Here is a 23,684-nt window from a genome sequence, read left to right on the forward strand (position 1 = left end):
CTGTCATTCAGAATCCTACCTCCTGCCTATCACACACAGACTTCTTAATGAATTTTTTCAGGATTTTCCCTGGAATAGAAGTTAGGCTAATTGGCCTATAGTTACCCAGGTCCTCCCTCCTCCCCTTCTTGAAGATGGGCACAACATTGTCCCTCTTCAAGTCCTCAGGGACCTCTCTGGAGTGCCATGAGTTTGGAACAGTTTCACCAGGGCCTCCATGATGATGTCAGCCAGCTCCTGCAGCACCCTCAGATGGAGTTCATCTGGTCCTGTTGACTTATACATGTCTAATTTCTTTAATTGATCACATAGCAGTTCTATGGCAACAGTGGGGAGGCAGTCATTTCTGCTCTGCTCATTCTGTACCCTATCTGGCATGATTGTCCCTGTGGCCCCTTCTGATTATGTGGCTCCCCATCCACACACAGGTGTTTCCCCTTTTCTTAATAGCCAGCCTGCACTCCTTTGCTGCAGCCCCACATGGCCAGATTAGCCTGTTTCACTCTCCTCTTGAAGTAACGGGAGCCTCTGGCTCCCCATTACAAATACCATATGCTTCTGTAAGCATCCATGGAGATGCAGAGCTCATAAGGCTATTCGCAGTTGCAGCCACATGTGAGGGCTGAATTTGGTCCTGGATTTTCTACGGTTTTCTTAACATGGTAGTTTTGAATTTGTAGCGCTTCTTCGTTTTTTAAGTGGAGGAGTTGATGGAAGAGAGAATATGAGTGAGTGAGTCATAGGCTGTATATTGATATTTTTATTTATATTTTATTTTGTATAGAAAAGGCTGCTCATGGAAAACACATTGGCACTCTTGAGGTGCATTATACTAACTGGGCACCAATTGGTTTGTTTTTTGGGCAGCTGATCCAGTGCCACTAAGGCAGATGAAGTAGTAAGTACAGAGCACACAGAATACAGTTATGGAAAGGAGCATATTTTGAGAGGAATTCTGCTTTTATTAACCCCAAAGTTTTTCCAGGAAATAAATGACAAATTTATCTTCTCAAAGTTATGCTGTATGATTCTTGTTGGCATGTCTATAGACATATACATATCAACTAAGTCAAATGAAACAATAGTAAAAATAAGACTATGAAATACAGAAATATATGTAAAGAAACAAAACAAAACTGAAATGTACCTGGTCTTTCAACCTACAGAGTAGGTTGTCATCTCCAGTGCTCTCTGATGGTAAGTGTCTTGTCACTGAAGCCTGCCAGATGATGCTGCACACATATCATGACATTACATTCATGGCTTGGCTTACCCTCTTTACCCAAGTCACTTTAGTTATGGACCTGATCAAGTTTCCATGGATAGAAGCAAATTCAGTCCTGGTAATACTAAAGAAAGGTGAATTTTTATACTTAGGTTTGCAGCTTACAGTCCAGAAATAAAAGAGAAGTAATAAATAAAACAAGAAATAAAACACTGAATAAAATGGCACTTAGTATGACCATTGTTCTAACAGAAAGAGACAACAAGAATAATTCACAACATTATTCTGGTTATTCTGCCAGCATTATTTATTTGAAATATCAATACTTTCCATGATATAGTTTATACATTAAGCGGTAGGGAATTGCCTTTATTTCACATGTTCCAGTACTGAAGTGGCACATCTGAAGCAGCACATTAAACCTCTGAAAGAGTCTGTACAGTTTAGATAAATAGAACTCTGGAAAACTTAACTAATAGAACTCTTACAACTGTTACAAAAAGAATGTTGGGAAGCTGGGTACAGCACTGTACACACAAGTTGCAGAAACAGGGAAAGAAAGAAAGAAAGAAAGAAAGAAAGAAAGAAAGAAAGAAAGAAAGAAAGAAAGAAAGAAAGAAAGAAAGAAAGAAAGAAAGAAAGAATTTGGAAAACGCATGGGAATAGTTTTTGTAGACACAGCCACGAGTCTTTAATTGCTTGGCACAAAGAAAAATCATTTTTATTTAGTCCTCATTGAGGGCAGAATATGCACAAATGATGTTCAAAGAACACAAACTTAAGACAAAAATAAAAGGACTTTTCTGTTATTTTTTTAATTTTTTTTTGGATGAGTCTACTAAGGGCTCCTGGTGCTTTAATGGTGCTTTTTTGTGCCAAAAACTTTACATAGAGGAGATAACACTTACATGAATTTTATTCCCCATCCTGCCCTTCCTGCTGGCATTGCATTTATCATTTTCAACATTTATAAAGAGCAGACACATTTGGCTTGTAACTCAACTTTGTATTACTGACCTTTTTACTATGGTTCATATTTTACCTGCAGATGGAATAGGCCTTCAGGTAACAATCCACAATATAAAACTAGCTGCAGGTCAACAGCACATACAATACAATGGTAGTTCACTTTCAGGGAGACCAAAGGGTCTACATCATACTGCCTCTCTGAGAACAGTAATGGATTCTGAGTCATTTTGATCAGAAGACACAATGCTGGTTAGGCAATATTAGACCTGTGTGAACCACATCCTTGGGAAAGGAAAGATGGAATGGCAAGAACTTTTAACTCTTTTTTATAAAAAAACTAAGAATTAAAAGTAGTACAGTGGTGATGGGCATTATCTTCCCCATACTCCAACTGCTTTCCACTACTTCACTCCATGTCATCACTCTTGCTTGCTATTTGTTTCCCAACACCATATGAACAATGGCCTGGTCATCATCACAGGCTGACATAGCCTGTGAACCTGCATGCTACATTGTGCTGGGTCAGAAGATACCACACATCACCGCTACAGAGCATAACAACACGTAAATCAAAGATGCTCAGTGGGACTGGATGACTCTAACCACTGCAGCTTGCACTTGTGAGCTGTAGTAAGCAGCATTTTGAAAGCAGTGGTATCAACATAACTATGTGGGTCAAGAGATGGTGAAACAACCATCCTAATGGGGCAAAGGAACTAGAATATCCACATAATTGATGGGGAAGAAGCCTGACTGGCCATGAAGCATCCCTTCATACCAGTTCTCATCAATCTGGTTAGTGAGGGTAATGATATCTCCTTCTTTAAAGCCCAACTCCCCTTCATTTTCTGGTTCAAAGTCATACAGAGCTCGGCAGCATGGCTGGTCCATGTGAACACCTAAGAAGGGGGAACACAGAGAAAAAGAGCACTTAGAAATCTAGTAGTTTCATTCTCCTCATACTTGTTGTTACTTGCACATTTGGCCACTTTTTGCAGTGCCTTTGGCACTAACCAGTTGCCTTGGAAGCAGACATCATGACACTTTTATATTCCCATATGGAAAGCTTTCTTAAGGCATCCAAGCATCCTGAAAAAGACTAGCTAAGGCAAGTCCACACTTTAGTGTTGCCAAAGTAGCTATGTCAGTTTGGTCTGTGAGTATTTTTGTTCCATGAAGCAATAGTAATTGGTGTAAGCTGTACCAGCATTGTTTTGCCATTAGAACTGTATCTGTGTTAGGAAGGTTTGCTGGTATGGCAAAAGTCCTCCTCTCCTTTTAATGTTATTGTGTTTCTGAACAGCCTCCCTGAAACCCTGGGTGACTGCATAAACTTTGAATCAGCAGGCAAGGTCTGCCTTAAGACATTGGTTTCTAAGGTACTGAGGGTAGACCCTCTTCACTTTTAGGTCATTCAATCAAATTTGACCCAGAACAGATCCAGCATCAGCATCCAGCATCACTGCCTTCTGACAGCTGTTCAGTGGTCTATGTGAAATGAGGAAGTAATCTCCAAAGAGGGGGAAAAGGAAAAAGAAAGAAAGAAATGCAGGTGCCTCACAGGATAAAATCCACAACAGCAATCAACATATTTGGTATATAGGCATGAAAATGGGATTTCATTTTTAGCTGTAACCACATTTCCCCCAGGGCAAGTTCATGCATGTTGGTAGGATTAAATGATCAAAGACCTACCTCAAGCTGGGATTTTTTGGGACAATAAAGATATTCAGTTTCTACAGAAATCAGTACAGCTCCTTTTTTACACACTATAATTTATGTAAAATTAAAGGTGTTTGGGGTAAATCATGTGCCATTCTGCTTGCTTTTAGACAAGGGATTTGGGAAAGGAAAAGATACAGGAGATGGTCTGTCCTTCAGTGGAAATGACCTTGCCTCATGCTAGCATTACTGAGTTTGAAGACTCAGTTCAGCCTCTCCCTTACTACTAGCCAAAGCTCTGAGGAACAGTAAATATTCTACAGTAAATACGGTAGAATGAAAGAGCTGAGCCCTGAAAGCCAAGAACCAACTCAACACTCCACTTCATTCCAGGACTTTCAAACTAGACAGCAACTCTCAGGAGCTGTTCAGTAGGGCTGCGTAAAATTTCACCAGCTGTTTCGTTTTGATGCTGTTTTGACTTGTTTTGAGCTCGAAACAGTGAAATTGAAGCAAAACAAAGCACTTCGAAACAGCCTCGAAACGAAACGAGGGCTGTCAAAACGTTTCAAAAGTTTTGAAACATTTTGAGTTTCAAAGCTGAAGATGGGCTTGCCTGCAGGGACTTGCCTGCAGGGAAACAGAAAGTAAGGGTGGGGGAAGGGGTGGGGAAGGACTGCTGTCATATTGACTATGTAGCTGGCCAGTGACTGTGATCCTTCCATACACTATAGAATTTATATATGAAGAAAGATATATTTACATCTGTTTTTATACATTTATACCTTACAGCACACATACATTATCGAATTTATATAGGAAGAAAGATATATTTGTATATTTTTGTAAAAGCAAGACATTATGAAACACAACATGAAGAGTGGTGAAAAGGCAGATAACAAGCCTTCAGGGAGGGGCAGAAGAGCGGGTAGAGGGAGAGGTGTAAGTAACCCCCACCCCAAACTGAGATGCAGCCTCTTTCCTCCAACTAGCAGGGATCAGGCTCCCACAAGCAGCAAGGAGAGGGGAGCAGTGCCAGTGCCACTGCCTGTGCCTGAGTCTGTATCCCCTCCGAGAGCCATAACCCCCAGCACCATCACCATGACAACAACAAGCAGCAGCACCAGCACGAGCATGAAAGTCTCCTCCACCCCCATTTTGCTTCCCATGCTGAACCTTCCAGTGCCAGAGGAAGAACTAGATCTGGATCTCAGTGCCCTGGCAAGGGAAATTCCAGGGAAGGAGGAGGAATCAGCTGAGTTTGTTCTCCACACCCCTCAAGTTTTCCTTAGAGTCAGGTCTCCTTCCCCAGAAGGCTGACATAGAGGTTGTAGAGGCATGCAGCTCAGCTGAGTCCACTCCTCCTGTTGCTGTGCCTCTGCCTGTTGAGGAGAGGGAAAATGCAGCAGTATCCACACATGTACCCACACCACAGAAGCGAGCAGGGAGTGCAGTCTAGGATCACTTTGAGCTAGCAGATGATCCCACTATCTGCCTGCACTGCTGAACTAAAACCAGTGGGGGCAAGGGAACAAAACACTTGAGCACCATGGGGATGCTGATGCATCTCCGCAGGCACCGCCCCCTTGCCCTTGCTCCTCCTCAGCCTGGCACCAGTGGGAGTGTGCCCAAAGGGAAGTCCCCATTTCACTCCAAAGCCTCCGTCCCCTGAAAGCAGAGGCAGGCCACCCAGGAACAGTGGGGGAAAGGTGGGCAGAAAGCAGGGCACGTTGCAAGGGCAAGCGTGATCAGCCAGAGCATTGGGAAGATGCTTGCTGTGGATGGCTAACCCTTCTCCTTAGTTGAGCAGCCAGGGTTCAGGCAGCTCATGGCGCTTGTGGCCCCATCCTAGCAAGTGCCCACAAGCACCACCGTCAGCAGGACAGTGGTGCCCTCTCTGTAGGTATGCAGGGAGTACTTGAGGGAGAAGCTGCACAAGGCAGGTCCGTAGGTGGCCTTACAATTCACCTCGGACATCTGGAGCAGCCAGGGTGGAGATCATGCCTACCTCTCCTTCGCAGGGCACTGGTGTGACCAGTCAGGCCATCGGTGGGCTCTTCTTCAAGCTGAAGTGACGGATGAGTCCCATGCAGCAACTGAGATCATGGGGGCCATGAACCACTTGGTGCAGGGGTGGCTCATTGGGCACAGCAAGTTCACCCGTGGGTTCATGGTCACCAACAATGGGGCCAATATGGTCAAGGCAGTCCATGATGCCAACTTTGTTGGCCACTGTGCAGCACACAAGTTCCACGTCATTGTCAGGGACACTTTGGAGAGGGACAGGGCTGCCGGTGACAGCACCAGCACCACCAGCAAGCTTATTTCCAAAAAAAGGAGGAATCAGCTGAGTTTGTGCTCCACACCCCCATGCAGGAAGGTAGCAGGCCACTTCCATCGGAGCATCAAGGGGGGCAAGATGCTGCAGCACAGGACAAACAAGCAGAGCTGAACATCCCACAGCACAAAATCATTCAGGATGTGGAGACTCAGTGGAACTCCACATACCTAATGCTCAAGAGGCTGATGGAGCAACAGAAGGCCATCCATGAGATGGCCTTGCTCAGGGAGATTGGGATCAGTGGCCCCCTTAACAGAGCTGAGTGGGATACCATCTCCCAGACCTTGCTGGTCCTCAAGCCCTTCCTCGAGGTCACCAAGACCCTCACTGCTGGTGATACCCTCCTTAGCCAGGTGATCCCTGTAGTGAGGGAACTTCAGAGCCAAATGAAGAGCTTCCAGGGGATCAAGGTTCCTGGCTCGGGCAAGCCGCTGTCACCAGACGTGCAGGCACTGGTGAAGCAGCTGAAGGAGGGCATCAGGTAAAGGCTTGATCCCTTGCAGTCCAATAGGGTCCATGCGCTGGCCACCATGTGTGACCCGAGGGTGAAGGGCAGCGTATAAAGCAGCCAAACCCTGAACCAGTGGATGGAGATGCTGGTGAAGAGAGTCAGGGAGGCAGATGGTTGGAGGTGGGAGGATGTGGAAGAGGGGGATCCATTGTCCCATGCTAGCACGCCATCCACCAGCCAGTCTCCTCCTCCACCATAGGTGCTGCCAATGTGGGCCAAGGGCATGGCTTCCATGGTAGGGTCCAGAGGCACCAGACCCCACCATCAAGAAGGTAGCACTCAGGCCTTGGTGGCTACCTATCTTGCCAAGGACATGGAGCTGCTACTGTGTGACCCCTTGGCCTACTGGGCAAGCCACAGCCAGATGTGGCCGGATCTGGCCACGGTTGCCTGAAGACCCCTGTCCTGTCCACCGACCAGTGTTCCAAGCGAGAGAGTGTTCAGCATTGCTGGGGATGTAGTGACACCCCACTGCACCTTCTTGGACTCTGGTTTGGTGGAGCAGCTGGTGTTCCTCAAAGTGAACCTCCAACTGCTGGGATTTCCCAAGCTCCAGGTGCAGATGGAGTGAATGCCACCCTCCTCACTCCATCTGTACCTGTTACCTTTTTTCATTTTTAAAAATCCAGTTAATGCCCCAGTCTCAGAGCTGGAGATGGCACTCACTGTATCACCAACCAGCAGGGGAAAAACATGTCCCTGCTGAGTTCCCATGCCAGGGTGAACTTGGGGGTATGGGCTGAGGCTATGGAAAGGAGGAGGCCCCAGGTCCTTGGTATGACCACTAAAACTGCACTCTGCCAGGATCAGGGAGGCCTGGTGGGACTGCTGGCAGTGTGGCGGCCCCAGGAAATGCCAGGACTGAGGATCCCCCTGGTGAAAGGTGGGTAGGAGGCACCATAACCTTCAACTAGCACACGCACGCACACAATCCTGGCTGGAGAAAGTCACATCTTTGACAGACCTGAGGTTTGCTGGTTGCAGTGGAGTTGTGAGGGTCCAGGTGAGCTCAGCTTAGCTGCCTGGGATGCCAGCTTTTGGGTTGAAAAACCCTTTGTCAGGCTGAGGAAGCACCTGCAGTTGGTGTGTGCTGTTCCTGGATGGAAGGAATAGTAAAGAAGCCAGAGGCTGTCAAGCCAGCCAGTGAAAATGGAAATGGAGGCATGAGGGGGTGAGGGACAGGCTGAGGTTGGGGGTGGGGGTGGGGGAAGGGGGATGTAGCAGCACACGTAGAAGTGGAGAGGTACCTGGGGAGTCAGACGTCCAGCAGGTTGTAGTGTGTCAGAATTCCACTGTCTATATTGAGTCCATGAGTTTCTGTACCTAGGAGTCTGATGCAGTGAAGTTCACAGGCCTGGCTATGAAAAGTGGTTTGTAAATTCCCTTTCAGGATCAGGCCTAAGAGACTGGAGACAGAGGGTTTTTTTGTGAGGAATGTGCCCCCACAGGTAGTTGGGTATTGTTGTCTTTGACAGATTCTGGTGTGCAGTTTGTGGGGGTACTGGAGCTTGTTGGCAGGTTTTGTGTTTCAGGCTGTAGGAAGTTGATTTCAGTTATGGTGATGAGGTTAGGTTAGCAAGGTTCAGTGTTTGTTTGAAGTTACAAACCACTTTTCAGAGCTGGGCCTATGAACTTCACTTCATCAGCCTTTTAGGTACAGAAACTCATGGATCACTACTGTTGTATAAGTCCTTTTTTATCGGTACAAAAAGCAGTGCAGCAAAAACCACTTATGTTGTGACTGGGAGAACATTAACATGCAGGTCAGCATGCTGCACTCATGCTCTTGAAATTTGCATCTTCTCTCCTCCAGCACTGCGGGTATGTGGAGGAGGTTTTGAGATTACAAGGCTAGGCAAATCAGTTTCCATCTACAGATACAGAACACAAAATAGAGGTCTTATTGCAACCTACTGCCTGAAGGCTGTCAAGCATGCACATAGTGTGTGATGTGGAAGAGGGAAATGCTGACTAGAGCTTTAGGGGACAGAGCACCCTCCCTTACAAGGTAGTATGTGCTTTAAATCCCCGCTGATGCCAAGAAGAGCAGACTGTAAATCCTAGTAGGGCTGGACCCTGAGAGGACACTGCCCTTATCCTAACTGCTGTGATGACAAAGCAATGCTGTGCAGATCAAAGCAACAGCAGGATCCTGGTTTGTGTGGACTTTTAAAAAACAAATGTCCTTACTTAAACTACTAAGGACACATTTATCACTGTTTACCATAATGCTTCCTCTGCCTGAGGATGGGTATTTGAACCTGAAAGCTTGCAAAGAAGAATTTTTCCAACTATATAAGTTGGTCTAATAAAAGATATCGTATGTACCTAAAGAACCTTGTCTGCCTTTATCACTGTTTATGCATTGTGTTTCCTTTGCATCTCTCTCATTTGGGCAACGAGAATCCATTTGGTCATTATCGTTTGGTCATTATCATACCGTTTCTCAGTGCTATTATATCTGTATTTCATAGTCTGGGGAAGAGTGTTTTTATGCTCCCCCTCCCCCCTCCCAACCCCTTCCCCCTACATTTTTCTTTTCTGGAGCAGGAGAAAGAGTTCTGAATTTCCAGGAAATGTTTCAGTTGGCCTTTAGGCTTATTAAATCCCTGTTTTAACAGAATTTAAATTTCAGGGAAAATATTACATGACAGGATCTCTTTAGGCTGCTCTGAACAAGGGAATCACTGACCATTGGGCCACGATTCTAGTAAAATAGAACACTCCTTTAATTCCCTATTTAGGTTCTTAAACTGTACCTGCCACCACGGTACTTGAGCCCTGCACTTTACACTCACTATGTATTAAATGTGCTTAAAAGATGAGAAACAGTATATTCAAGTAGTAAAACACATGCTTAGTGCACTCATATTGTAGTAAAGTTATGCCTTTTCACACAAGGAGCATCTCCAGAATACTTTAAATAGAACATAACATACCATTTACATATAAGATAACATAAATTCAGTTATTGTTGGATTGTTCCATAGACATAATATGAGCAATTTGTCATCTTCTAGCACCCAGGGTGTACCAATCTAATCCCTCTCCTCCTGCTCCATGGAACGCTCTATTCATTCACCAGAACAGTACTGTTCAGGTGCAATGGTACCAGTTGCCATGAGGGTGGTACCAGTTTTAAGGTGACACCCCCCCTGCCCTCAGGTGGTATGATCCTGACCTGTATGGAACCACCTGGACCACCCATTGATACCCTCTAGGTTTGATAAGGCTCTTCATTTTTCCTTGAGCATTCGACTACAAACAGTGATCTCCTAGATTCATGAACCAAACAGGACCAGAAAATGCCCTTCTCACACCCCAGTGGGTAAACCTTTAACTGGATTCGTGGCACGGGTCCCCTAACACAAGAAGCTATTCAGCAGCCTTGAGGAGGACTATGCCATCACTCTCTACCACACTGTGCACTGCACACTTGCAGACCCGGTGCAGCGGAATGATGTCCATGATGAAGACAATGATGGAGTTTCCTCAATACCTCCTGCTACCAAAATGAACATGGAAGAGTACAAAGATGCCTGCTTGGTGGACTTATTCCCCACCCAGATCCAGACTCTACCTGGGACACAGAAGATGGGGACAGCGCGGACAAGATTCTCATCAAGGAGGTGGAAATGGACAATGCCACACCAGCCACTAGTAAGTTTCAGCAACTCCAAGGGAAAGGGTGATTGGTGGCATGTTCAGGCGCATGGGACTATGTGGGTAGCTCATAGCTTGGGGTGACTCAGGCCTCTGGGTGTGGCAAATGGCTCAGGGTGGGGGTGGCAATGGGTGCAGATTGCTCCCTACCCATGCAGTTTACCAGACGGGTAGGGATCCTGGTCCACACAACATAGAAATGGTGAGAAATGGTGGCACACCTGTGCTTCAGCCATGGCAATTGTGCATAAGTTAATGGTCTGGTTACAGACTGACAATCCAATTAAGATGCTCAATGGCCTAGGTTAATTAATGAGTGAACAGTGTGACTGGAAAGCTGATCCCACCCATGCCACCCCGTGACTGCCTTGCATAGCAAGGACAGCTCTGAATCCCCTTCTAGATGGCCCTGCCTAGCAATGCCTAGCTCTCAGACCACCCCTCCCCTTCCCTCTGTGAACATACCATGCAAATTAGGGTGCTTTTTTTGGGGGGGGGGGGGGAGGGAGGCACCTCTCCATATCAGTTACTGCTGGTTGAATTCCATGCACCAATACCTGGGGGTGGGCTCAGCAGAGCTCCTGCCTGCACTTGTGGATTCCAACCCCCAGGACAGCTTTTTGGGACAATAACATACAAAAACACACAATCCAAGGGTTTTTTTAGATGCATCTGAGCAGGAGCAGAAGGATGGCGGAGGGGGGAAGTCCTGAGAGAAGGGGAAGTGTAGACTAAAATGTAGCAATGTTGCCACCCTCTACCCCTACCATTTGGTATGCCTACTGGCAGTCCCATATACTCCTCTGTAGGTACCAGGCAAAGATGGGTCTGGAACCAGAGAACACTGTCATCTTTCAGCTCCTGGAATGGCAGTCACTTCTGGCTCCACAGGAATACGGGCGCAGCTGAGTGGCAGTCAGGGGAGATATTACAGGGGAAGGGCAATCCTAGTTCAGAGCGTAAACAACTACTGCTTTGACTGCTGGGAGATCTGGCAATGAAGCTGTAACACAAGTGTAGGAAGGTTTCCAGAGCCTCCCACATGTTCCATGGAATTATCAGTCTCAGCAGAGACCCATCATAACAAGCAATTCTCTTTCCTGACTCCAGGTCATGTGCTGGCACAAGATCTCACATGAGCAGAAGGGCATATCTTGTGTGATTGCCACCTGTGAGCCCAAAGAACTCCACTTGCAACTGATGGGACACTTGCCAGGGAGATACTTGCCAGAGAAGCAGTATCCCGACATAGGGATAGACAAGTTATTGGGAAGAGACTTCATAGCAGGTGATCCCTGCCCACCTGTAAGAACCTCCAGGGAGGGAAGATGCAGGGCAGCAGGTAGCTGAGAGTCAGTAGCTGGGAGGGCACTTAGCATGATGAGGTCCACTGTCATCTCACTGCCTCATGAAAATGACTGTGCAGAGCAAAAAAAGGCATGTTTTTCTTCTTACTATCTTAGAACTTTGCAACAACTTCAAGGTCTGTTCTACTGTTGATGCACTGCTGTTGGCACAGCTATCAGTGTTCAAATGGAAATTCAGAGTTCACACACAGATTATCTGTCGACTTTGGAAACAATCTCCAGGCCATTTTTTATCTTTTTAATCTTCAGATTTCACCCCAGTGCAAGAGAGCTCAAGAGACTCCAGCACTGATGCTGCCCCAAGGCCACAAAGACACACTTCCACTCCAGTAACTGAAAATGTGACCACCAAAATCAAATACTGGAGGAGTCTTCTTCATACCAAATCACTACTTGTTGCCAATGTGTGCTGGCAGGACTGGTCAGAGGAGCTGCTGAGAACACTCTTCAGCAGACTTCTGTGACACAGGACTTCCACTTCTTGGTACATGGACTGTCAAGGGTCCAGGCATCAGCCCTCCAGCCCCCGTGTCCCTCCAATCCACCATGGAGTCATGCAGGTCCTTCCTGGACAGGGTGGTTATGATTGCAGAGGAGTATGTATGCAACATTACAGAGAGGCAACAGGCATCTCAGACTACCTCACTCAGCCAGAGGCAATGGTACCAGCCTCACACCAGCACAGGCTACCATGGACACTGACTGCCTCCTCCTGCCCTTCCTCACCTTTCCCTGGCCAGTAAATGCTGCCAGATGATCAGTGTGAATGTGGGGAGGCTGGTCAGGTGTTCCATGCACATAGCTGTCCAGAAACCAGTTGCCCTTGGTAGCCAAAGCCTTGCACCCCCCCCAGCGTGGCTGGATGCCAAGCAGGGAGTGGAGATCTGAGTGGCAGGTCTGCTAAATGCCCTGGTAGGGGTGGTCCTTCCCTTCCCTGGAGCAATAAGAGAGGCTATCACTCTCCCAGGTGCCTTCCCCCAGCAGAAAGGAGGCAGTGCCACAAAAAGGTACCTGAGCTTTGATGATGAGATGGGGAGATGGTCCCTGGTGCTATCTGCCTCCAGCCAGTTGAGCAAGGTGGAACTGGGCCTGTCCATGGAAATGTGTCTATCAAGTTCCTTGGGGCCATCCGGCTCAGCCTGGAGGGCATGCCTCCATGCCACAGCACTCCCAGACACCAAGGAGACCAGTAGACAAGGGACCCAAAACTACCTGACAGAATACTTAACACAATTGCACTTTTAATGCAGTTTGCACAGTGTTGAGTTTTAAACTCAGCAAATCTGCTTGTGAAAAGGCCTTTGTTTTCAAATGTTTATCTCATATTTATTTTAAGAAATAAAGCTTGTACAATTATGAAATTTATTCCTCTGCACTTCTTGTCCAGTTCTTAACTTGAGTTGTTCATAACTCAGACCCACCCAACAACCCGTACGTCAGTTTCCCCCTCCCAACCAGCCCTCATGAATTCTCACTGCAGAATCCCATACTCTAGTTTTTCACCCCAAGGCCCCCCACCCCAGTCCCAAACAAAAGGGGGTGTCAAGCCCAACAGTTAGTATGAAAGATGTTTACTGAGATGTTCCGGAGAAGCAGACCACTAAAAAGGTGCAGTGCAAATGAAGGGGTCGCTATCACTTAAAGGTCTTCTGCACACACTCCTGCCTGACAAAATCTTGTCCCATAAAGTAGTCAAGCCAAGGCTTCTCTCATCAGAACTGGTTTGTCAATGGTTCTCCCTAGGATGCTTGACTGGTAGTGCCACTTCAGCCCATGCACCATCCAAAGTACCAGGGGCTTCCCCAACCATGGGTCCATATAGAGCCATTCTGGTTTCCTGGAAGGCTTCACCCTTTGCCTCAAATATTTTGTGGAAGATGTAGATAGTGGACTTGAAACTGGGAATGTTCAAACAGCTCAAGTTCAAGACGAACACCTAGGGACCTCCAGGATGCTGTTAGGTGCCCAAAGGTACACTCCACCACCGTCCAGCAAGCTGTTCAGCTGGTAACTGAAGAACCTCTTCCTGGGGTCCAGTCACCTGGTGTATAGCTTTCAATGGCCAGGGCAGCAGTGGCTAGGCCACATCCCAGATAATCAAGAGAGGGAACAGTTCATGGTGCTCTCACCAAATACATTATGGGAGTGCCAGGGAAGAACTCCCACATCATCCTCCCTGCCCCCCCCTACCCCCACACTCCATCATCTGTGGGGAAGTAGAGTTCCTGAATCATATACCCAACACAAACACCTAACATGGACGTAGGTGAAGCACTTCCAGTGGTTCAAAACTGCCTGGAGTATAACAGTAAAGAACCTTTTAAGGTTTATGTAATCTGAGGTGCAGTATGAGGAGCAAAGAATGGGTATACTGCTTCCCACTGATGGTTGCCATGCAGTTCTGGAAGCCCATCTGTTCAAACTTGGTGATGATCACCTACAGGTCCCCAAGGTGGATGAATCAGGGCCCCAGCTCCTAAAGTATGGCATTGCACACCTTATGCACAGGTGTCATTGCTATTTTCTCCCCTGCACTGAACTTGTTGGTTATGTAACGAATGCTATTGGTGTATACCAGGAGTGGGCAAATATCTCAGGTGGAGAGCCGCTTACCGAGTTTTGGCAATCTGTCGAGGGCTGCAAGGGTACCCCCACCCTTGATAGGTGCCCCACCCCCTGGTTGCCATCTTGGAACCAAAAGTCCTGCTGCCTAACCCCTGACCTTTGCCACCAGAAGTCCCTCCCCTTGCTGCCCCCTACCCCCCGCCCCCTCCAGAAGCAAGGGTGAGGGGGGGGCAGAAAGGAAAGGCAGGCAGAGGCTCTATGGAACCAGACTGATCTGCGCCAGCAGGCAGAGGGGGGAGCACCTGCTGGCCTGAGCCCCATGCTCCAGCCACCCCACTCTGGGCCCCTGCCATCATTGGCTCCAATGCAACAGCATGGGTCCCGTGCTCCCATCCAGCTGTTGCTGCACTCCCATGTGCCCACTGCTACTCCCCCACCACCTGCCACTGCCATTTCCCTGTTTTCCTGACTGCTGCACCCACACCTTTCCACCCCCCACCCACCACTCTGGTACCATGTGGTTCCTGGCTGCAGAGCCAGGACCTCAGGAGCTAGCCTGACCTGGCCCCAAGGACTGCGGTGATCACCCACAGTCTTGCTCTGCCTTCCCCACTACCCCGCATTCTTATCTGAATTTCCTTCTCTGGTGGAGGGAGGCAGGAACAGCCCCAGGGTCCCAGGCCAGAAGCCTCTGCTAGGCAGAAGCTTCTGGATGGGGGAGGCAGGGGATGGGGATTGGGTGGGGCCAAGCAGGCCTTGCTGCTGCAGCTGGTGGGACCTGCCAGCAGCTCCCCCTGGGTCCTACTGCCCCTCATGCTTTGTCATCCCCCTGGGTCCTACTGTCCATGGTGCTTTGTCATCTTTAACAGGCAGCCAGGGGCAGATAAATATTAATTTTCTAAATTGTTTAGTGGTCCTGCAGGCCTGATAGGATCCTGGTAGGCCAGATCTGGCCTGCATGCCATATTTTGCCTGCCCCTGGTGTATACCAACTTCCAAATCACCAGGGTCATGTGTCTCTCAAAAGACATGGGGCACTGAAGCCCAATGTCATTAAGCTAAGCAGGGGGGAAAAGCTTGGTGCAAACATCCATGAATGTGTCATGGGACATCCTAAAGTTCTTCTGCCACTTCTCAAATGATGACGAGCTGCTCCCACCAGTAGTGACCAGCAGCATTTGCGCAGTGTTGGTGTTGTGCCTCCTGTAAGTGGGTCAGTATCATGGTCCTCAAAGTAGTGCCTCATCAGGGCTAGGAGGTGATATCACTGAAGCAGAATGCCTGTTTATTATAGTGGCCAGAGCAAGGATTTGCTTGGTTTCCCCACTCGCCATCTCCAGGGAGCCACTGGAGATCTGATACCAGCTGGGACTGTCAGTCAAGGAAGGATTGGAGAGGCCATGCCTGGCCAAGGAAGGATTGGAATTCACACCCTCAGTGAGACAGTCAGACAACCAACACTTTGCTCAGCTCATCTGTTTTTAGCCACTGTCAGAAATAGGAGGAAAAGGCACACCAGCAAAGCATGCCAGGACATTTGCTTACTGGTCCTCTAGTGGCAAAGTACAAGATGTGTATATTAGAGATGGTTGTAAACATTATAATGTGACTGCTCAGAACATGTTCTAACTTTAAGATCACGTAACATTGCATAGGTTCAAGATGTACCATATGTCCTGTGTGACTAGACCCAAAGAAATCAGTGTTTATGGCACTCAGAATAAAAGGTTCATACAGAAAATGACCTTTCTTTTTTCTTTTACCTGGTGGTTTTGGTGTGCCAGCATGAGAGATCCCTCCATTGTGCTGGGTATTATCTCCACTTGAAAAGTCCAGGCTCATGCGAGGTTTTGGCTGGTACTCCCTTTTGGGCTGAGACGATGCATCTTTTATTCTACCAAAGAAAGTTAAATATGTAAAAACTATTTTTGTCAGCAGACCACACACACCACAAGTAGTGGAAGAAGGAAGTTTTCTTCCATTTACTTCCAAGGCCAAAGTTCATGCACACAGATAGGCTGGACTAAAAGTTTGGTATTTGGCTGTGCAAAGCTCTGGATCATGATTTGGATTCAGAGATGATACAGATGACTCGGAGGCCGAATCTATGAATCCAAATCAAATTTCTGGAAGCTTTAGGCTTTCTGAATTCATTCGGAGCTTCCAAACAGATTTGGAAAAGATTTGGAAAAGATTCAGTGATTCCGAGATTTGGCCATGGGGTATAATGGGGAATCAATGAAATATCTACAACTTTGTTGTCTTTTGGCTGATTCAGATGAATCTTGCAGGGTGGTAGCTTCTGCTGAAAGCATGACACGTGCCAAGTTTCAAGGAGATAGGTGCAGGGGTTTCTGGGAACTGCACCTCAAACTGCTGACAAGCAAAACTCATGACATAGGTGACACTGTGTGTGTTAAGGCACAGGGGCATGAAAACTGCAGGAATGGTAGCCCCTGATGAGGCCACAAAGCCTGCCAATTATCAAGGAGATAGGTTTGGGAGAAACTGTACCTCAAGCTGCAGACAAGCAAAACTCATGACATGGGTGACACTGTGTGAGTTAAGGCACATCAGGGTGAAAACTGCAGGCCTGCTAGCCCCTGCTGAGGCCATGAAGTCTTCTGGCTTTCAAGGAGACAGGTGCAGGGGCTTGTGGGTTCTGGGGCCCTGCACCTCTAGCTGCTGACAGGCAAAACTCATGACATGGGTGCTAGTGCAACTGCCTGTCTCTGTTATTCCTTGCTCATTAACTACTGTGTATTGAGCTGGTCCCTGAGTGAATCATGATTGATTGGTAACACAGTAGCTAAGGAGGATAACGAGTTAATGAGCAAAGATTAACACCTACAAAACCACAGACTAAGGAGAGGAAAGAATCAATACAGAGCTGGGAACTGCTTCTGCCCCGATGTGACCAATCTCACTCACCAAAAAGTGGCCGTGCTGCTTGCAGAAGTCCTGCAGCTACTTCTGGAAGTGGTGCGGCCACTTTTGTTGGAGGCCCTACCCCCCGGCCGGCACTTGCAGAGGGGGCACTGGCACTCCCACCTGCCCCCCTGCCTGTCACCTAAACAGGGAGCATGGCCTGGCAGGGGGTGCACCAGCACTGTCAAGGGGGCACATGCATCCCCGTGCACCCCCTATGCGTTGCCACTGATTCTTCCCAGTGGCATTAAAAGGATGTTTAGGAGCCAGAAGTATTCTGGCATGACAAATGCACAACCTGGAGAGCATTTCAATATGGAGAGCAGCTCCATCCTGAAAAGTGATCTACATGTGTTATTATGGGTTTCTGTATCTCAGTAATTCAAGCTCAGGTTTGTTTTATATACAAGTAAAAAAGCAAAATAATTCTTTACTCAGTTTACTCAGTGGACACACTGCAAAGTAATCAGGGGTCTGAAAGTTCCTAAGTTCTTTGTATACCACCCAGAGGAAAAAGACCATGTAGGTCAAATGATGCCCTCGGTGACTGTACAACCCTACTCCTGTGAAGGCTATGCAAAGCCACCTGTAATAGTCATAATCACTACAAAATGTAACTGTAATGCTGTAAACAAGGCACCAACTGCAGAATCTTTATAGCTAGTGAGGATGTATAGTTATATACTGAATTCTCCTGTTTCTGATCAGAAGGGGTGGACTAACATCAGGTGTCTGAAGAGCTGCAAGCCATTTAACAGACATGCCAAGACAGCAATGCAGAATTTTCTTTGCATTGGAAGCTGACTATGGGTCCAAAAGAGAGAGAAATCTGTTTTGGGGTGGAGGCAGGTTCACCCTGGCCTTTGCTTGTAAGATCTGGGCTGTGATCCAAGCAGTTTGCTCCTGATGTTCATACTTCTCTACAGTGGGTGAATCATAGGGTTCATCCAGAATGAACTGACAGTTGTTCTGGGCTGGCTACTTATATTGTGCTGCAGACTATAGCGAAAACCAGCTTGCCAAGCAGCCTAGCTGCCATAACAAGTTCTGCACATTATGCCCAAGCAGCTGATGGGCTGAGACAAGAGTAGGAGTTGGGACTGACTGAGGATTGAAAAAATTATAAAACTGAAAGCTGTAATGGTACAGGAAACATGATAGCTCATCTGCCTGCAGCTCCATTTTATACTAATTATACAGAAGATGGGGAAGCACTGTAAAATACTGTCAACTGCCATCAATTATGTCCCCTTTTTTTCATGCCTAGGATCTCAGGGGGAATCAATTCAGGACTAAATAAAATAAAGGAGTCAAATGAATTCCTTCCATTGTTTTCTGATTTCCTCTTAGAACTGTTCCTTCTTTCCAAAACAGACATATGTTTTGGGGGTGGATAGGCAATTTTTTAACAGTATTGTCCTCTTTTCACATGGATTCACGCTGTTTCATCTAGTCAGAAAGAACTGTGTGAAGTGACAACAGGTGTCAAGCATTAAAAAGACACTGTATAAGAACTGACTTAGTATACCCAGCTACAGGGAAGCAGGGGGAAGAGAGAGCTTACTGACAACAACATATGATAATAGAGCTGAGAACAATTTTTACAACTGGAACATGAGGAGGTATATCAATCCCTCATTGCTGTTATGAAAGGTGCACGAGAAGTTATTATTCTTCAATAAGGATAATAGAAGGCCAAAGTAAAATTGGTACATACAGCAAGGCCCTTACTCAAGAAAACATGCTTTTAAGACCACCCATCAAGCAAAGCACTGAAGTGCTAACTTCAATTGGACTTTAACATGTGCTTAATTGAAAAAAATGTGCCTGCGTTCCTTATTGAACAGGGTGCTTTTCTAAATCAAGCATACTCAAAGTGCATACTTTTATTTACTAGTATCTCCAATTAATAAGAACCTAGACTTGCAACTATCTGTATGTTATTCTGGTGTTATGATGATACACTGAATGAGATCTTTTACATATACAGTACTTGTTTCTGCACTTGAACAAATAAAAGTCCATCCTGGAGTGTGATGAAAATTGAACATTACCTTTCTTCCAGCTTGACAGTAACCTGTTGTAGGATCTGTGATGCCTGCTTATGGTACTCCAGCTGGGCTTGTACAAGAGCAGAAAGCTGGCTCACTTGTTCAATCTGAGGAGAAACATGCAAAATCAACTCTTAGTTCAATATCCCTGAGCAGAGCTATTCAAAGAGCATCTGTGGAATACTATTATCCTAGCACTGCAGAGGCAGTTCTATCTGCAATCTTGGCTCCTCTTTCTAATTAAAAAATAATTAGAGATCAGTTAAGCTTGTCTTTTTTAGATATTACTGCACCTGGATAAGAAAGGCCTCAGTGGGCCTGCTCACCTGAACAAGGGGGCTTCAAGACCCACAAGATCATTCTGAGAACTCGGGGCAAATCTGAATGAGTAAAGGGCATGCAAAACTTGTCTCTTCTTGCATGCAAGCCAAAAGAGTTGACCTTGCAGGCGAGTGGTAAGCAGTCACTCAAAGCAGACTATGAACTCTCAGGGGTCACTGTCACTTCATTAGGGAGAATTCTCCCAATATTCCCTTTGGGGAAATGATTTCCACTGAACTTCAAAATAGGTTGCATTAAAATTGTACAATCTAGCTGAGAACAAACTAACTGAATGGAGGGGGATAGATGTTAAAATTGGTGCAAATAATATAAATTCTCTTCTGCAGGTACACTGCACTTCAGCACAGCTATATTTAGTCTCTAACTATGAAGGTTCTTGGTTATGCTGTTGCTCCTTTCCATCACTCTTTCAGCATAAAAATAACCTTAAAGTTGGTGTGAATTTAAATCTAAATTTAAATGCACACTTATTCAGAGGCATCATGACATGGCCTGGGGCAACGGCAATATGCAGAATCAGGTGACTTCCACCTGCTTCCTTGCCATCAATGTGACTACCTGGCTTAAGCAGCAGCAATTTTTTTCTTTCCCTCCCTCCACCCCCCAAGTTTGTGCTTGTGGTGGCTGACCTGGCCACTCCACCCTAGTTACACTACTGCACTTATTTATCCATTCACTCAGTTATCCATTAGAACTGAAACACCGAACCTGCAGAGCCAGTTGAATGAACATTTCATACAATAGTTGACAGGGGGAGATTTTCACCCTTCAAATGAAGGAATAATACTTAATTCTTTGATTTTAAAGTTTTCAGTCCCATCTATGAAGGGGAAAAAAACCCCTCACACACCAGTGGCTTGGGTTTCAATTAATGCAGCTCACTTTTCCAGCAAGATACTGTACCTTATGCTATTCTGTGTATACAGCTTACATTGAAAACCCAGAGTTGAACAGGCACATTTCAGTTGAGGGAAAATCATGACCTGGAGACATGTATTTATATCATTCTGATCATAGAGATACTCTTTCTTTGGCCAGAAGTAACCTTAAATGGTCAACAACAATGGACTGTTGTTATAGGAATTAATTTCTCTATTTTAGACACTTATATGGCTCCCACTAGCATAGCACCTCACCAAGCCTTACAAGGCTGTTATCCCCATTTTAAAGACAGATATCAGAGGAAAGGAGATCTGTTTAACATTTCACAAGAAGGCTGTGGCAGGACGAAGGTCTGAACACGTGTCTCCCCCTCCAAGAACAAATTCCATAACTCCTGCACCAACTTTCTTCACATTTTCAACTTAGCTCAAAGCACAAATAAGGGATTTCCTCACATCCATCTCCAGAAGGTTAAACATGCTTGACTCAGCAATTTCTTTGGATTCATCAAACTTGTCCAGGGCTTGGCGAAGTTCGTCATCTGGGAGCTTCCCTTGTCTTTTCTTCTTGTAATCAAAGTCCAGACGTCGGCCTTCCATTTTCTTGAGGTGGTGCTGAAACATTAAAGAGGTAAAAACAGGCATGTGATGAACACCACTTCCCAGCTCTCTCTTCTCTGCTATATGATCATTGCAGTTAGTCAGTCATGGAGACTCAAACTACATGCTGCCAGTTTACCATTGGCACTTTCATATGAGTAAAAGAGCACAGAACAGGGGGTTAGATTGACATTTAAGCTGAGCAGCCACAGAATTCTGTTGTCTAAACATGAAGAAACTTCATTATTTACAGAAGCAGAACATAGTGGAAAACACCTACCTATATGAAACATGAAAACTATTCAGTTTTATTTCCAATCTGAAATTATCTGCATATTATTCCCCAGGACTTTATGTACACATTTGTTCTTGTGTTTTAATTTTCTTTTCTGATGCCGCTGAGAAGATTATTTTTGTGGTTTTCATAAAACCAGCAATGCATCTTAATTTCTGAGTGGTTTATCAACTGACAAAATATCCTTTCTATTTAGCAACTTCCACATAATGTTCATTGGAGCATTACAAATGCTGCTGCTGCTGCCACAGAGACTGAGAAAATGAAGCCCTAAAGCAGATGTATTTTAGGTTTTCACTATTAAAATGTAAGAAAATTTGTGATCTATCATGATTCATCGTGAGGTAAGAGATAAAATTTTAAATTACCCTGATGGCTTTTAATGCTCTAATTCTATACTTACACACATACTTAACGTTACAGTCTTATTGAAGTCATGGGTGTAACATTACTTCTACGCATAAGTGCTGGCAGAACTGCAACTCACATTTACATCTACTAATTTGTATGTGGAATCATTTGTGTAAACAAAAAAAATAAGCATATGCCTATATAGTATTTGTACATATAAATTACAGAACTGGCCACATGGGTAACTTTTTAATATGCACAAGCAAATAATATTCGTTTCCAAATTCCTGGGATTTTGTTCAGATCATTGTGCATCTAAAAATGCAGGTACAAATTTAGAAGCAGCTATTCAAAGTCTGCATTTAAAGACAAGCCATCCCACTACACCAGGAACAGTCAAGCAGACTGACTAGTGTTTTACTGTTCAAAAAGACTAAAAGCAGACCTATGAATTAAAATAGCCTTCTAGAGTCCCACAGCTATAGTCTTAAAATATAGAAGGTTTTTATCTAACTGTTCTAAAAGCATAAATCTTCATTGATAACAATACCTGTATTTCTCTCAAATCTTTGTCATGGAGATTCTGTAGGGGGTCAATGAAATTTTGCTTTACTTCAATGTCCAAAGAATCTTTAACCTCAGAAAGCTCTCTCATAGCTTCTCCAACATCAGCCAAGGCTGGGCCTGGAACAGAGGAAAGCCTAATTTACCTGTGACTCTACATTAAAATGGAATGAGTTTCAATCACAGAAAATGAAGTTAGGAATAAAATATAATCTTTGGCTGTGAATATGTATCAGGATTTCTTTAATCTTTCACAATCAACTTCTAAAATACAATTAATTTTGCCTAATAAGAAAGAATGGTATATTGAAAATGAACATTTTAAGGACAGTATAACACTAACTACTTCCCCAGATTGTTACAGTTACTCTGCTGTTACATTGCAAAGGTTTTGTGGAGGAATTTCTTATCTCCTGCTAGCTTTTATAGCATGGGTGGAGGGAAAATGGAAACAGCCTTGTGCAAAAGGCTTTGACGACCAACATTTTCTTTTTCTACATGTATCACTTATGAACACATCCTGTGTTCTTAGTTGCATGCATTGTCAACCAGTAAAAACAAACAACCCCCCTTCTCCCAACCCCATAACCTACCCCCGCCCAGCCCCCCCCCTCAAAAAAACAACCAACAACACCTGCTCTTAATTCCTATCCTAGACTGTTGTAGGATCCACATGATATTGATTGGCAAAGGCTAGCTGTGAACTGACTAAATTTGAACTTTGCATTCATTATGCACAGTTCTCTTAAGCTCCTCATTAACTGGAGCATTACTGCATTCACATCTTTAAAAAAAGAAGGAAAACGAGATACCAAAATTGCATTCATCTCCGAGTTCTCGTCCAAACTTCAGCATAGCATCTGCCAGCAGGGCTTCAGCCTGAGGGTAGCCTGGTCCTTTTTCCTGGCCTCGAATTTTTGACATTGTGTTGATCATGCTGAGTTTAGCTCTAGAAGCTGCAAGCAGATCAATAATAGAGGTTACTTAAGGGACAGTAGAGTATAGATATAGACTTTGCACCCTGCATTGTAAGATGTCAACTGTAGAGGAGCTCACGTGGTGTCCAAAAAGATAAAACCTGAATGTAGACACTGCTATTTAATATGCATCATAAAACTGAAGGCTAATTCTTAATATTCAGCAGATTTTGAAGGGAGGTAGTCATATCCTGGCACCACTGATGTCAACTGGAGTTTCACTGTCGAAATCAACAGAACCTTCATTTTAGCTGAAATGGTCAAAGTGAAGGTTGTCTCTTGTCCCACCACAAAGTCAATGACAAAACATCCTCAGGCTTCAGTAAAACAGAATATGATGCAGGAGCATCACATATATGTTATTTCAACCCATTACTGCTCAGGTGAAGGAA

General features: G+C 45.4%; 1 protein-coding gene across 8 annotated transcripts in view; it reads right to left on the minus strand.

Moving 5' to 3' along the window:
• Positions 1-1,514: 1,514 nt before the first annotated feature.
• The window catches only part of SH3GL2 (SH3 domain containing GRB2 like 2, endophilin A1), a 266,462-nt gene continuing 244,292 nt past the window's right edge, over positions 1,515-23,684 (minus strand). For all 8 annotated transcript variants that reach the window (XM_059724690.1, XM_014604843.3, XM_019483681.2 and 5 more), the window contains 6 exons: positions 23,128-23,271; positions 22,302-22,435; positions 20,962-21,120; positions 19,286-19,389; positions 16,067-16,197; positions 1,515-3,093 (listed from right to left, as the gene is read on the minus strand). In XM_059724690.1, the coding sequence (XP_059580673.1) occupies positions 2,894-3,093; positions 16,067-16,197; positions 19,286-19,389; positions 20,962-21,120; positions 22,302-22,435; positions 23,128-23,271 (872 nt within the window). In that variant the 3' untranslated portion in view covers positions 1,515-2,893. The remainder of the gene's footprint in view (positions 3,094-16,066; positions 16,198-19,285; positions 19,390-20,961; positions 21,121-22,301; positions 22,436-23,127; positions 23,272-23,684) is intronic.

The sequence above is a fragment of the Alligator mississippiensis genome, chromosome 3 (assembly GCF_030867095.1).
Source record: "Alligator mississippiensis isolate rAllMis1 chromosome 3, rAllMis1, whole genome shotgun sequence".
In the NCBI taxonomy this organism is placed as follows: domain Eukaryota; kingdom Metazoa; phylum Chordata; order Crocodylia; family Alligatoridae; genus Alligator; species Alligator mississippiensis.